At 48.0% G+C, this 13,695-nt stretch overlaps 1 protein-coding gene across 3 annotated transcripts in view; it reads left to right on the forward strand.

Moving 5' to 3' along the window:
- Positions 1–383: 383 nt before the first annotated feature.
- The window catches only part of PDGFRA (platelet derived growth factor receptor alpha), a 53,730-nt gene continuing 40,418 nt past the window's right edge, over positions 384–13,695 (forward strand). Inside the window, exons 1-3 of one of the 3 annotated variants that reach the window (XM_030563984.1) lie at positions 384–533; positions 11,057–11,117; positions 12,711–13,025. In XM_030563984.1, coding sequence (XP_030419844.1) covers positions 11,069–11,117; positions 12,711–13,025 — 364 coding nt within the window. In that variant the 5' untranslated portion in view covers positions 384–533; positions 11,057–11,068. The other 2 variants (XM_030563983.1, XM_030563985.1) reach the window with 2 other exon arrangements.

Here is a 13,695-nt window from a genome sequence, read left to right on the forward strand (position 1 = left end):
CTTCATCCATGCCCTGACACGGGGAGAGGGACCCCAGCCTAAGCAGCCGCCCCTCCTGCACAGAGCGTGTGTGGAGGGAAGCTCATTCGTGCCATTGGGAACACGATGGGTTTTCAGGAAACTTTTTCCCCCTGCAGTGCAAAACTCTCAAATTCGCCCCCCATTCCCCGGCCATATGGCTCCACTTGCCGCCCCTCCTCTCCGCGGCTGGAGATTGACTGGCCCCCCTGCCTGCGTAAGAGCCGCTGGAGGCTGGGCTTCAGGCGCGGACCGGACCAGAGCGGCTCTTATTCTGAAGGGGCGGGGGAGGGGGGCTCATTTCCTGACAGCTATTTACTTAAAGCAAATGATTAGTTTTGGAAGGATGGACTCTAACATCGAATCAATTACAAGACGCGGTCTCTGAGAGCACTGCAGTCTGAACTGGAGGGAGCGAGGGAGGAGGAGGAGGAGGAGGAAAAGTCAGAGGACGTGGACATATTTTTGACTCTTTCTCTAGACTTTTCATTGCGGATTAACGTGTGAACTGGAAGGTAAGGCGTGGGGGAGTTCCACTTTTTATGCTCGTTCCAGGGGACGTTGCCGATCCGGATCCAAGGTATGGAAGGTTGCTGGGGATCAACCCCTGTGTGGACTGGAGAGCCAGGGCACGGGGGCGGCTCACCTCAGGGGATCCTCGCTGGAAACCCTAACTCTGGAAGTTTGCGCCTGAGACTCAAAGGGCGCTGGAGACTCGCTCCTCGGCGGGCAACTCCCTCCTTAGGGGGCTCGCACGGGGAGTTGCTAGGGCTGGGAAGGTGTTTGTCCCGGGAAGGTGACGCCTTCCCCCTCCAGTAAGAACGCTCTGAATGGAGGTAGCGCGCTTTGTTGGAGAGGGCTGGGGAGAGGGGCGATGGGGGTTGGGTGGAGACGGGGAGCGGGCAAGGTCGGGGCACTCGCTGGACCCCGAGAAGGGAAGCAAGGGCACTGGCCGAGGAGCCAAGGATGGACACATATCACCGATCCCCTTCGGCTCCGGAGATGGATGGAGCAGGAGCTCCAGTGGCCTGGGGGCAGAGGAGAGAGCAGCGATCGCCCGGCAGTGGCGGGGCCAGGGGCCCTCGACAGTCCGGACTGGGGGGCGGCAGCCGGGACCCACCCTTCGGGGAACGCGGGGGGCCCCTGTCTGGAGGGTGCTGCCCCGCTGGCGGAAAGGCTGCGCTAATGACAAACACATTTAGGCTGGGGCGGAGGGGCCACCGCGCCACATTCCTGCCGCCTGGCTGGGAGCGATTCTGGGGACGGAGCGGGTTCCGCGCCCCCCTATTCCCAATCTAGAGTGAAGCCCTTTGTGTGAAGACCGGGATCAGTGGAGGAATCTCGTAACGGGAAGGAAAGCGGAGAGTTTGGCGAGGAGCTCGGATCAGCTCTCGGGCCAGCATACGCGGGGAGCTGAGAGGGTTTGGCGAAGGTAAGAGGAGGTTTTTTCTCGGACCCCCCGTTGGCCGCTGTGGTCCCAATCCTCCCTTGGCTTTTATCTTGCCCTCCTTCCCTCCATCAGGTCCGACCTGCCGTCCCTCTCCTCCATTGTCCCTCCCTCATCTTTTCCTGGCGGGGGACTGTCTGGATGCAGGGGCAAATCATCCGCCACCTCGATCCCTGCGCCGGAGGTTCTTACACCTCGCTCTCCGTTCTCCCTGCAAGCGGGGAAGCTGAACTCTGCGCTCTGGGCTGTTACCTGGCGGTGTCCCAGTTCACACACACCCAGCTGCGCTCCTCGTGCGATGGACATGCCAGAGCCACAGAGCTGCCAGCGTCCCCTAGCTGTCTGCCCCCTCCCTGGCAGCCGCTGCAGCACGGGCGGACTAGCCCTCTGAGTTGTGCCCAGGGAGCGTAAGGGACCATCAACCCTTGGCGGCTTGTGAGGTGTTTGGTTGGATTTTGTCTGGCGCTGAGGTTGAAACTTGCTGACCCTGCTGGGCTGGAGTCCCCTGGAAAAATCCCGAGAGGACTAGGAAATGGCTTCTTGGCTCTTTTCTCCATTGCTCAACATTTTTGGACTGGGACCCAGCAGCGAGTAGACACTCCTAGGAACAGGGCTGGACCGTGTTTTGGAGCAAGATGGATGGATCTAGGGAGGCAGCACCAGCTTTCATGACTCAGCAACACATCTGGGAACAGAGACGGGTAAATTCCAGGGGAGAACCCGCTGCCTTTAGTTCCTGTGAGGTAACTACAGCGACAAACATCGCTTTAACTGCGCTCCTGCCTGGATTACAGGGTTATTTTCTGTCCTGAGTTTTCAAGCCTACCACATGCAAATTCTCCAATTGCTTTGGCGACGTCCCACCCAGATGTGTAATAATCCCTGCGAGAAGTGTCTTGCAAAGACAGGAATCTACTGCATCCCCAGGAGGAGATTTGGGAGTGACAAGCCTGGTGTGCACACATCTCTCTCCGTGCCCATTCATCAGACGGGTGGTCCCCAGAATGCGGGTTGCGCTCGCCCCCACCGAGCGCATCCAGCTGTGACTACGTCGTGTGTGAGCCGTGGAGCTTTCCCGGGCTGAGAAGGTTTGAGGTCAGGCAAAGAGAGAAACTCTTCCCCCGTATCCCTAGTGGACGCCTTGATCTGCGCAGGGGAGTCCTCAGCCTCGGATCCCCTAGAGACCAGGCATCCTGCATAGACAGGGTGAATCCCCAGGTCCCCAGGAAAAGCTTTCGGGGACCCTGCAGACTCCTCACAGCCGCTGTGGAGATCTGCTGGCACGTGGAATAGTGTGGCCTAGGATTCCTGTCTGAAGTGGCCCCTAAGGCTTGGAGAGGGGATTGAAATAGAAGTTCTGAACAAGCGCAACAGATCATGGAAATGTGGCGCTTGGAAAACATTGAATCACCCCAGTAAAGACCGAATTTGTGGGGCTCCTCCCCACCTCTTGTTTCGTTTCTGTCTGGCTCGCCTAAGGATTGTTGCTTCAGCTTGGCAAAGGTCTTGCTATTGTTTCCTATGAAAATAGCAAAGTGGTTGAAATTTGACGTCACTGCTGAGTTATCTCATTGTTCTTGGGCTCTTTAGGTTAATCCTTTCTTGCTAGTTCTCAGCTCCCTCGGCTTTTCCAATCTGGTAAACATTATAGATAAGTGTTCCCTAAAATGTGTTGACTTTCTTCGCTTCGGGGTACCCTAGGATCATTTGGCCTTCACTCTCTCGGAGTCAATGAGTGGCAAGCGTTGGCCAGACGTTTAAAAAACAGAACAGGGGATTTAAAAGTGTGAATGTAAACATTCCTCGCCCCCCAAACTAAACAAACTGATAATATCAAGGCAGTCTTTACAATGTCCAGTTGTTCTCTGGCAGTGGAGACTGAGTGAGCTTCCCGGTTGAGCCATGTGTGTGTATGTGTGTGCGCATGCAACCCGTAATACCAAAGTCCTGTAGACTTCAACAGAAAGGGGTCAGTCACACGGTTGGTTTTTTGAATGTAATCTAGAATTATATTCCCTGCCATGGGATTTTGGTTCAAATAAAGGACATCATTTTTTATTGAAATATAGAGGGGTTTTAGAGTAGTTTTCATAGCACCCTATAAAATTCCATGGACTTTACTGGTTTCATCTCTATTAAGTTCTCCAGGAATTTTCCATATGTGTGAGTGTGTGTACTTGGGTTTTTGAACCCAGGCTGAAATTTTAACCTGATCTAGTGAGAGTGGAGTTTGGGAGAAGAATGGTTTGGTGGATCTGACACAGTTTCCTCCAGGCTGAAATCTCAAACCTTGGTTTCTCGCAGAGGAGAATTGGTTGCGCTCCATAGGGAGAGAAGGAAATTAGTGGCCTCTTCATCTGAGTCAGGTCTGGGAGGGAGGGAGGAATTACAGAGCTCCCTCCTTCAGCTGCGTATATATATTTTGTAGGAACGTTGATTCTGCAGTTTTTCCCTGCCAGCAATTAGTGCCATACGTTTCCGTGTGTGCATAAGGGAAACATCTCAGCCTCCTCCCATAAAGTTGGGAGCGGGATGTAGGTGGCGAGAACATACCTAACTGTTCACCAGTTGTTAGCATCGACAGTTAAAAAAACGCAGCCAGAGAAACTTTCCCCTGCAAACAAAGCCTGTTTGGTTTTACAGAAGTGCTGAGGTTGCTTTCGCAGCCCCAAATCAGCGCTGTGGGGAGGGAGTGGGGGACGAGGCGTTAGCTAAACGGCTAGCGCCGGAGAGCAGGGCTGGTGCCTGTGTGGTGTGACGTGGTGGATAGGCTGGATGGTGCCAGAAAATGTTTTCCCATGGGAAGAGGCAGGAGTAGATTATTCAATCTGGGACAGGCTGAGCTCTGCAAAAGACATTTGCGGTATTGTACTGCCCCCTAGCAGTCATTCTTATGGTTACGCCTGAGCCTTACAATGTTTGCGGCATATTGGCCAGTTTCTAGACCAGTGGTAGACAACCTATGGCACACGTGCTGAAGGTGGCACGCGAGCTGATTTTCAGTGGCACTCACACTGCCTGGGTCCTGGCCACCAGTCCGAGGGGCGCTGCATTTTAATTTAGTTTTAAATGAAGCTTCTTAAACATTTAAAAAACCTTATTTACTTTACATACAACTATAGTTTAGTTATATATTATAGACTTACAGAAACAGACCTAAAAACATTAAAATGTATTACTGGCACACAAAACCTTAAATCAGAGTGAATAAATGAAGACTGGGCACACCACTTCTGAAAGGTTGCTGATCCTTGTTCTAGACTGTGTCTGAGTAATACCATCCCCTTAGGTTAGTCCCACTACTTGATTTCAGTAGGGTTACACTGCTGTAAAGCAGGAGCAATACATTGAGGAATCAGGCCTATGGTTCTTTACCCCAAGAATTTCCAATCTCGGGGGCCTATCCTGGCATAGGCTCTACTAGTGCAGTTCCCTGCACCAACACAGGGCGGCCCAGAGGATTCAGGAGGCCTGAGGTCTTCGGCGGGGGGGGGGGAGTCTCCACCCAGAGGATTCAGGGGGCCTGGCATCTTTGGCAGTAATTCGGTCATGGGGGGTCCTTTCTCTCCGGGAGCCGTCGCTTAAGTGCCCTGAAGACCTGTGGCAGGAGCCCCCCCCAGCTAGATTACCACTGAAGACCCGGCACTTCAGCGGCGGGTCCCGCTTTGGTGGTAATTCGGTGGGGGGACCCTGCCTGCTGCCAAAGACCTGGAGCAGAAGAAGCTCTGGGGGCCTGGGCCCTGCAAGAGTTTTCCAGGGCCCCTGGAGCGAGTGAAGAGTGATCCAGGGGCCCCGAAAAACTCTCATGGGGGGCCGGGGCCTGGGGCAAATTGCCCCACTTGCCCCCCCCCCCGGTGGCCCTGCACTAATGCAGAATCCTCTTGAAGTCAACGTCATTCCAGCCAGACTCAGGGGCTGTGTCAGTGGATTCAGAGACAGGATCAGACAAAAACAATAGGACAGAAATCGAAAATTTTGAGGTTCACCTTCCATTTGGCTCAAGCAAAATTTGAACTATGGAGATCTGGCATTTTAAAAAAATGCCCTAGAATCAGGGAAGCATGATCTTCAAACAAGCATCTTCATTCTTAGCTTCTATTGATTTTTTTTAAAGAAATGTCCCTGGCTAAACAATGATTTGAATGAAGGAAAATATGTCCAAAAACTTGATAAAGTGTCAAGAAGCATGAAAGTATATGTAAAAAGTTCAAGGGAATTTCAGAATCCACAAGCACCAGGTTCCCCTATCCCTAGTCAGAGATCATCTTAGTTTTAAATGATGGCTCTGTTTCTGCAAAATTACATCAGTGTTTGCAGGGAGGGAACGCACAAGAGTCTGCCAGAGTGGCTCTAACAGTAGGATTGGGGCCATATTTGCTATTATTTGTCACCAGATGTGTAGGCTACAAAGAGATCTTCATAGATCAGGGTGGTTTATACAGATTTTGGTACTAAGGAAAGCAGGATGTAGTAAGGTGCATTTTCAACCTCGTTTTCTTTGTATTGTACTCTGGGTCAAAACTAGGGTTTGGATGCATATTATACTCTGATGGCCTTGAGCCAAAGAGGTTTGTTTCAGCTATTACAAAGATCAGGGTTTTCTGAAGACTGCCTCACTGTGCCCCCCCAAAAGTGCTAATAGCTTAAAATGCAAACAGACAGAACCTCTTGCTCCCACCCCCAGGCTTTCAAGTTAAACTTTCCTTTGGGTTTCCCACTTTAGACAGTCTTCTCTTTTTTAAATGTTAGATCCTGATCCTGCAATTTGATCTGCAAGGGGAAAGCTTTATTCTTGTATTCTTTCTATGGAGTCAAAGGGGCTAAGCATGGGGTTTACCCTATTGATCAGACTGCAGGATTAAGGCCTTAGATTGTAATATCTTTGGGACAGATATTGCTGCCTGTGTGTCCTGTATAGTGCTGGACTAACTGTTAGAACTTAATACAGAATTAGAATTGATATTTAATAACTGTTACTTTGCTATGGTACAGGAGAGATATTCAGGCCACCCTGAATGTAAATATTTTGAAAGGGGCAGTTGAGCAACCCTCTCTTTATGAAAAAATATTTAATTTTAAACTGCACTTTGCTAGTGTATTTTAAGTGGACAGTCACAGAAGCATTTTTGGTTTTGGTTTGTGTGGTTCTTTCTTCTTAGCACGCACGGAAATCTTCAGAACCTGCTATTGTTCACTGTACAGAGGGTCTTGCTTTTGGGGAGTCTTATAAGGAAAGGAGCCAATGACCAAGAAAATTTACAGGGGGCAGTGTCCACATATTTACATCACCCTAGTAAAGCACACCATTTTCATCCAATGTTTTCCTTTTTCTTACCTTGATCCAACCTTTCCCGGAAAAGCTCAGAGCTTCCCCAGAGAAGCCAGTTTTAGGGAGAACCTGCACTAAAAGGATCAAACTCATTTCCAAATTAAGATAATCTCATCATTATGTTTCCAAAACCTGAAGAGACAATAGTATTTCCACCTGCTTCTGCAACAGTCTCCACTAGTACTGCAGGTGTGAGTAAATGTTGCAGGATCAAGTCTTTTTACCAAGACTCTTGCTCATATGAAGTTAATATAATTTCTGTATAAAATGACAGTTTTAAGTTGATCCATGGAGACTTGGAGTCGTCCAAATCCCATGTACCACCTTTGAGACTGACGCTGCTGTCTGCCAAAGAAATTCAGTTTGGCTGTATTAGTGTGGATCAACACTGCCATCATGTGGCCAATTGGATTAAATGCAGGTGACTGGTACCCACTGGGAATTGAGGCTATTTTCTGTAATTTAACAATGGATATACAATTCTACTTTCCCGGTGAAGGTCTTTGCCTAATTTATGACAATATGAAAGATTAATATCACTCTTTCCTTCCCATAGTGCTGGTGCTTTCCCTCTAGCATGTGCAGAATGACTGACTGGGTCTCTCATTATTTTCTATATGGATTTTTCCATCAAGGTTCACAACATTCTGGATTCAAATTTTTCCAAATTTTGTTTTTAATTACATGCTATAGTCAAAGGAACTACTCATGGTGGTAAGCAATGTACTCGATAGGAACCATTTGCCAGACTGGGTCCTTATAAACAAAGATTTTGATTATATTCCTTTCATGATTTAGTATCATCTAAATAAGTAACTGAAATATTAACATTTAATCTAGATCACTTAAAATATCTAAATAAACACAATTACTGCTTTACTCTATGCACTCTGCTTTATATATATTGGCAGACTAATTTGGAAATTTGAGCCCGATCTAACATTCTTTGCATGACTCCCTATTCCTATTATAATCAGTGGGTGTCCTAGGGTGTACAAGGAATGAAGAATCACAGCATAAGTATGCATACACTGCACATGTGCTTATGGCCTTGGCCCAGATCCTCAGCTAGTGTAGCTCTATTGACTCAATTTACATCAGATAAGGATTAGGTTCGTGGGGTGTTCTGAACTGAACCTAGGGTGTTTACTGAAGCTGACTAAACAAAAATCGTTAAAATAAAGAGCATGAAGGGCTGGGATGGACTAACTCTTTCTCTTGCCTGGGATGAGACACTTCTTTTTGCTCACTTAGCAGCTGGAGCTAAATATACTTACTCCCATCAGTAGTTTGCCTAAAGTATTGGCACTGAGTTAGGCAAACAGGCAAAAGAAGCATATACAAGAACCCATTGGTGTGGCATTGTTCTTTAGATGCATCACAATGTGCAATTCCACTCAAACTGGAGTCATGATGAAGAATTATATGTGTATCCCTATTCTCTCTTTCTCAGTTGCTGTAGGTTCCTCTGGACCTTGTCCCATAGGTTAATATGTCAGATCTCAAAGAGCAAGCAGTCTGACAACGACTACATTGGATTCAGGCCCCTTAGCTCCCATTGGCTTGCATGGTAGCTAAGCTGTTTGACTATGTCACAGCACAGTGTCATCACCCATAGTTACACTGGGTATTATAGGCCTGATTCTCCATGTATTTATACTGATTTTATATCAGCATCACTTCATTGACTTCAAGTGAAGTTACTCCAGATTTGCATCAAGGTAAGACGAGAATCAGATCCAGATTATTTCTGTATAGACTGCATTGTTTTCAATGAATAGTCCAGGAAAGCAATATATTGTGGTAAGAGATTCTTCTGTCTGTAAAGGCAATGGAAACCTGGCAGACAGTATGGTTAACACCGTCTTGGGGAACGTGAGCTGTTAGCACTCAAATCAATAAGGCAGAGTATGGGAATTCTTTAAAGATGTGCAGTGGGTTACTTATCTAAAGAAATACAGGATATAAATGTGATAAAAGTGAGAAAAGAGGCTGAAACTAGAGGACTTCTTTGATGTCCCAGAGTCTGTTATCAGTGGGAGGCAGATACATAAACACATGGCCATTATTGTTAATTGCAAAATCTGGCTGAATGGCTTGTCTTTGCTGGAATGCTGTCTGTTGAATTTCTGAAGCTGTTGCATATGTTCCTTTAGCTGGTAGTTTGTTGTCACCACACTGCTCAAGTCCTATTGTGTCCTTGTGGTGGGAGTAGAGGTTGTCCAGCACCTTGAAGAACTGGGGGCTAGCATGGCTTGCTGTTAACATTTAATTCATATCTAAGGGTATGTCTACATCTACAATTTTGCAGCGCTGGTTGTTACAGCTGTATTAGTACAGCTGTATAGGGCCAGCGCTGCAGAGTGGTCACACTTACAGCAACCAGCGCTGCAAGTGGTGTTAGATGTGGCCACACTGCAGCGCTGTTGGGCGGCTTCAAGGGGGGTTAGGGAAATGCGAGAGCAAACCGCGGGGAAGCAGGTCTCCTTCCTCGCGGTTTGCTCCAGTGTTCCCCGAACACCCCCCCACCCCCAAGCAGGTCTCCTTCCCCGCGGTGTGCTGTCACGTTCCCCGAACCCCCGTGCAAGCAGGTCTCCTTCCCAGCGGTTTGCTCCGATGTTCCCCAAACACCCCTGCAAGCAGGTCTCCTTCCCAGCGGTTTGCTCCAGTGTTCCCCGAACCCCCCTGCAAGCAGGTCTCCTTCCCAGTGGTTTGCTCCGGTGTTTCCCGACCCCCCCTGAAAGCAGGTCTCCTTCCCAGTGGTTTGCTCCTCCTTCCCAGTGGTTTGCTCCGGTGTTCCCCGAACCCCCCTGCAAGCAGATCTCCTTCCCCGCGGTTTGCTGTCGCATTCCCCGAACCCCCCTGCAAACCGCGGGGAAGGAGATCTGCTTGCACGGGGGTTAGGGGAACGCGAGAGCAAACCGCGGGGAAGGAGACCTGCTTCCCCACGGTTTGCTCTCGCGTTCCCCGAACCCTCCTGCAAACCGCGGGGACGGAGACCTGCTTGATTACCAGAGAGGCTTCCTCTGGTATGCTGGGATACCTGTTTATTCCACGGAGGTCAAGAAAAACGCTGGTGAGTGTTTACACCTGATGACCAGCGCTGGATCACCAGCGCTGGATCCTCTACACCCGAGTTTCAACGGGTGTACGGCCAGCGCTGCAAACAGGGAGTTGCAGCGCTGGTGATGCCCTGCAGATGTGTACACCTCCTAAGTTGCAGCGCTATAACTCCCTCACCAGCGCTGCAACTTTGTGGTGTAGACAAGGCCTGAGAGGCCTATGTTCCACTTCAGTAGCCCATTTGTATTATCCTTGTTCAGTATATACTGATGTTACTGTCCCTATTGAAATCAACAGCAAAACTGAGTAGGGACTGCAGCATTTGTCTTGGGAAATTTGGATAGTTTGATTACCATACATTCAAATTATATTACATGGCATATAGATATACAGTTATTTGTTGCAATTACCCCTTGGACACTGCCTGCTGTCTTATGGCAATTTGCTCTGTATGGCTTAGAAGACCAGAAAACTCCAAATAATCCATTATTCTTCATGCTGCTTGGGAAAAGAGGTACTGTAGAAACACAACTACAGTCTTGTGCTCCCTCTTGTGTTTTATTAGAGAACTTCAGCACCTGTTTTAAATAGAAAGTCTCTTGATCAAGGGAATTTGTATTAAATTAAACAAATGCATTTACTGAACAAACTAAAAGGTAGATACAGTGGTAAAATAGAACTTTAGCAGATGATGGTACTTTGTAGGATAGAAAGTGGTGTTAAATATACTTTCTCTCAGGTATCAGAGGGACAGCTGTGTTAGTCTGGATCTGTAAAAGCAGCAAAGAGTCCTGTGGCACCTTGTAGACTAACAGACATATTGGAGCATGAGCTTTCGTGGGTGAATACCCACTTCTCTCAGAATTGCTACCATGACATTTTGTAAGCAGTCCAAAAGCCAGATCTTGCCATCAGTTACACTGATGTAATTCCATTGCAACCTCACTCACTTCTGTGGAGTTACTCCATGCATAGAGCAATGCAATTATGGGCCCAGTTCTGCAAGCTGTTGTAGGGATTGTGGGCAGAAGGTGCAGAATTTGGCCCAAAGTGTCCTTAACCTTTCCCAGAGAGATCTCTGTATGTAGTATGCAGTATGTACTCCTAAGCTGGCGATGGAGCCCTGCAAATAGCTCATTGCCTTTATCACTCTGTTCACTAACTTTACTTTTTCCTGCTTTTCTATTTTTCTCTTTCAGTTGTCCGCAGTGATGGGTACTTCCCCAAGGACATTCCTGCTCCTGGGATGTCTCCTGACAGGTAACATTCCTAAATACCCCATGTCACTTCATTCATTCTCCTTTGTAAGTCTGGGCTTAAATCAATGCTCTACAGTCAATATAGATTTGTTTTCAGTGTGATCAGTGATCATGAATCACAGCACAGATGATCAGTCAAGTGGTTGTAAATTCTTTTTTTCTGACATTAATTATAATAAAAGTCACCAGGAAGACAGTCCCAAGCCTGTGATTAAATCAACTGAAAATATTCATATTTTTATGGACAGTCCGTCTTTTGTTACTGATTAAGGATCCCAGCTTGGTGCCCGTGAGCAGCCCAATGAAATGGATATGATACAAGGGAATTCCCTGGTGGAGAGGAATGGAATCCACTGTGCAGCTACTATTGCAGCCTCAGGGCTATAGTAACCTGTGCAGCTGCTTCTCCCTCTCCGGAGGGAAGAGGTTTGGCCAGTGGATCTGTGTCACTGCTGACGCACCAGCCATGTCTCATCTCTCCCGCCAGAGTTTCTTCAGCAGCACATGGGAGCAGAGCTCCATGATGTGCAGCAGAGTGCATCCTGCTTGGGTGGGATCCTGGCAACCTCCTACTCTGTGGCACATAACTGCATTGGCAAGCAGGTCTTCCATATCAGCAGAAGGAAATGGGGGGGGGGGGCAGGGCAGGCTTTGGCTCAAAGTGCCAAATATAGAAAAGGCCAGCATTACTAGCTATTACAGGTAAAATACTTGCAATGGCTTGAGAAGCAGAACAGAGACCATGATGGGCCCAATCCTTGGCTCCACTAAACCCGTGTGTGGCAAGCCACGGGGGGCGCTCTGCTGGTCGCCACGAGGGCGGCAGGCAGGCTGCCTTCGGTGGCTTGCCTGCGGAGGATCCTCCGAAGCCGCGGGACCAGCAGACCCTCTGCAGGCAAGCTGCTGAAGGCAGTCTGCCTGCCGTGCTTGGGGCAGCAAAATGCCTAGAGCCCTCCTGGGTCTACAGACTTCGGCTTGCAAGACTGACAGCATGGCACTAAATATAGCCACATAGACATTCTGGCTTGAGCTGGAGCTTGGGCTTCGAGGTGGGCTTAAAAACCCGAGCTGGAATGTCTGTCTGCATGGCTCTTTTTAGCACCATAGTGCAGTCCAAATTTGTAGAGGCAAGGTCTGAGACTTGCTGCTGCAGTTTTTTTTGCAGTGGAGACATAATCAAAGTTTGGATCCAGGCTACTTCTGTAGCCCTTTGCAGAAATAGAGGTCAGCTGTAATGTTCAGATACAGGTGTTGATCTAGCACGAAATGCTCCCAGAGTCTGGGGCTGTTTGGATCTGGGGTTTTGGTTGAGAGCCAACGCTAATTTCAACTCTTTGTCTTTCATTTCTTGATGCAAGTCAGGCTGAACTGAAATGAACAGCATTTCGTCTGAGAGGTTCAAAGAGGAATTATTTTGCTCTCCGTAGGGAAATGCAGTGGCTACTTTCAAAAGGGCACATTTAAAGGGAGATTAGTGTGTTTGGTTTGTCCATAAACATGGCTGTTTTATAGATAAATCACTCATCCTTTCTCACATCTATGTGGTGAGCATGCTCTGCTTAGTAACTGGTTACTTATTCATTTCCTTTGACAGGACCATGGCTAACTTTTTGCCTGCTTCCATTGCCGACTGTTCTTCCAAACAGAGATGAAATGGTCGTGCAACTGAATGCCTCGTTTACTCTGAAATGCTCTGGAGACAGCGAAGTGACCTGGCAATACCCAATGGCTGAAGGAAGCCACAGAGTTGACATTAGAAATGAAGAGAACAACAGTGGTCTCTTTGTGACTTTGCTGGAAGTGGGGAATGCCTCAGCGGCTCATACCGGATTATACACTTGTTACTACAATCATACTCAAGAGGAAGATGGAGAGGTGGAGGGGAAGGATATCTACATCTATGTGCCTGGTGAGTGGTTTATGCTGTGTTACAGAGGAAAGGTTTGCCTGGGTTGCTGTGTAGGAATATCAAGGACCCTATTAAGCATTTAAATGGAGAGCAACCTCTTGATCTGAGCGGGGCATGCTCCTTTTCACATTGATTTTGTTTGGTATGAATTAGTTCTCATGAAAGGTAGTGAACTGACAGCCTTGGAGGCTGAAGCTTTCTCTCCACAAAGCACAGGAAAAAGGCAGTGCTCTCCCAGTGGATACCTAGACTCAGACATGGAGACCAGCTCTGTGGATGCACACTGCACATAGTTGTCTCCATGCCCATTGGCTTCTTTGATAAGGCTTCCAACCAGGGGAACACTAATGCTAACTATTTGGTGGTGGCTTGTGTAATGTGTTCTTTGGGACCTGTACTGAGACCAACTAACTTCATGAATACCACTATATAGTCAATGGATGGTAATGGCTCTTGGTCTCTATTGACCAAAATTGGATTTGACTTAGCTCAGAGGCTATGTATTGCTACTTTCAAATATCCAAAGTGTGGAAATGTGTTAGTTGATGGAAAACTTGAACTGCAGTGCAGGAGGATGCTCACATATTTACAGGGTGTAGGAATCAAAGGTGATTAGTAAGATGTAGCTGTATTGGAACACCTGTCACAAGAAAGGTGGAAACAAGAAATG

Source organism: Gopherus evgoodei, chromosome 5 (assembly GCF_007399415.2).
Source record: "Gopherus evgoodei ecotype Sinaloan lineage chromosome 5, rGopEvg1_v1.p, whole genome shotgun sequence".
Classification (NCBI taxonomy): domain Eukaryota; kingdom Metazoa; phylum Chordata; order Testudines; family Testudinidae; genus Gopherus; species Gopherus evgoodei.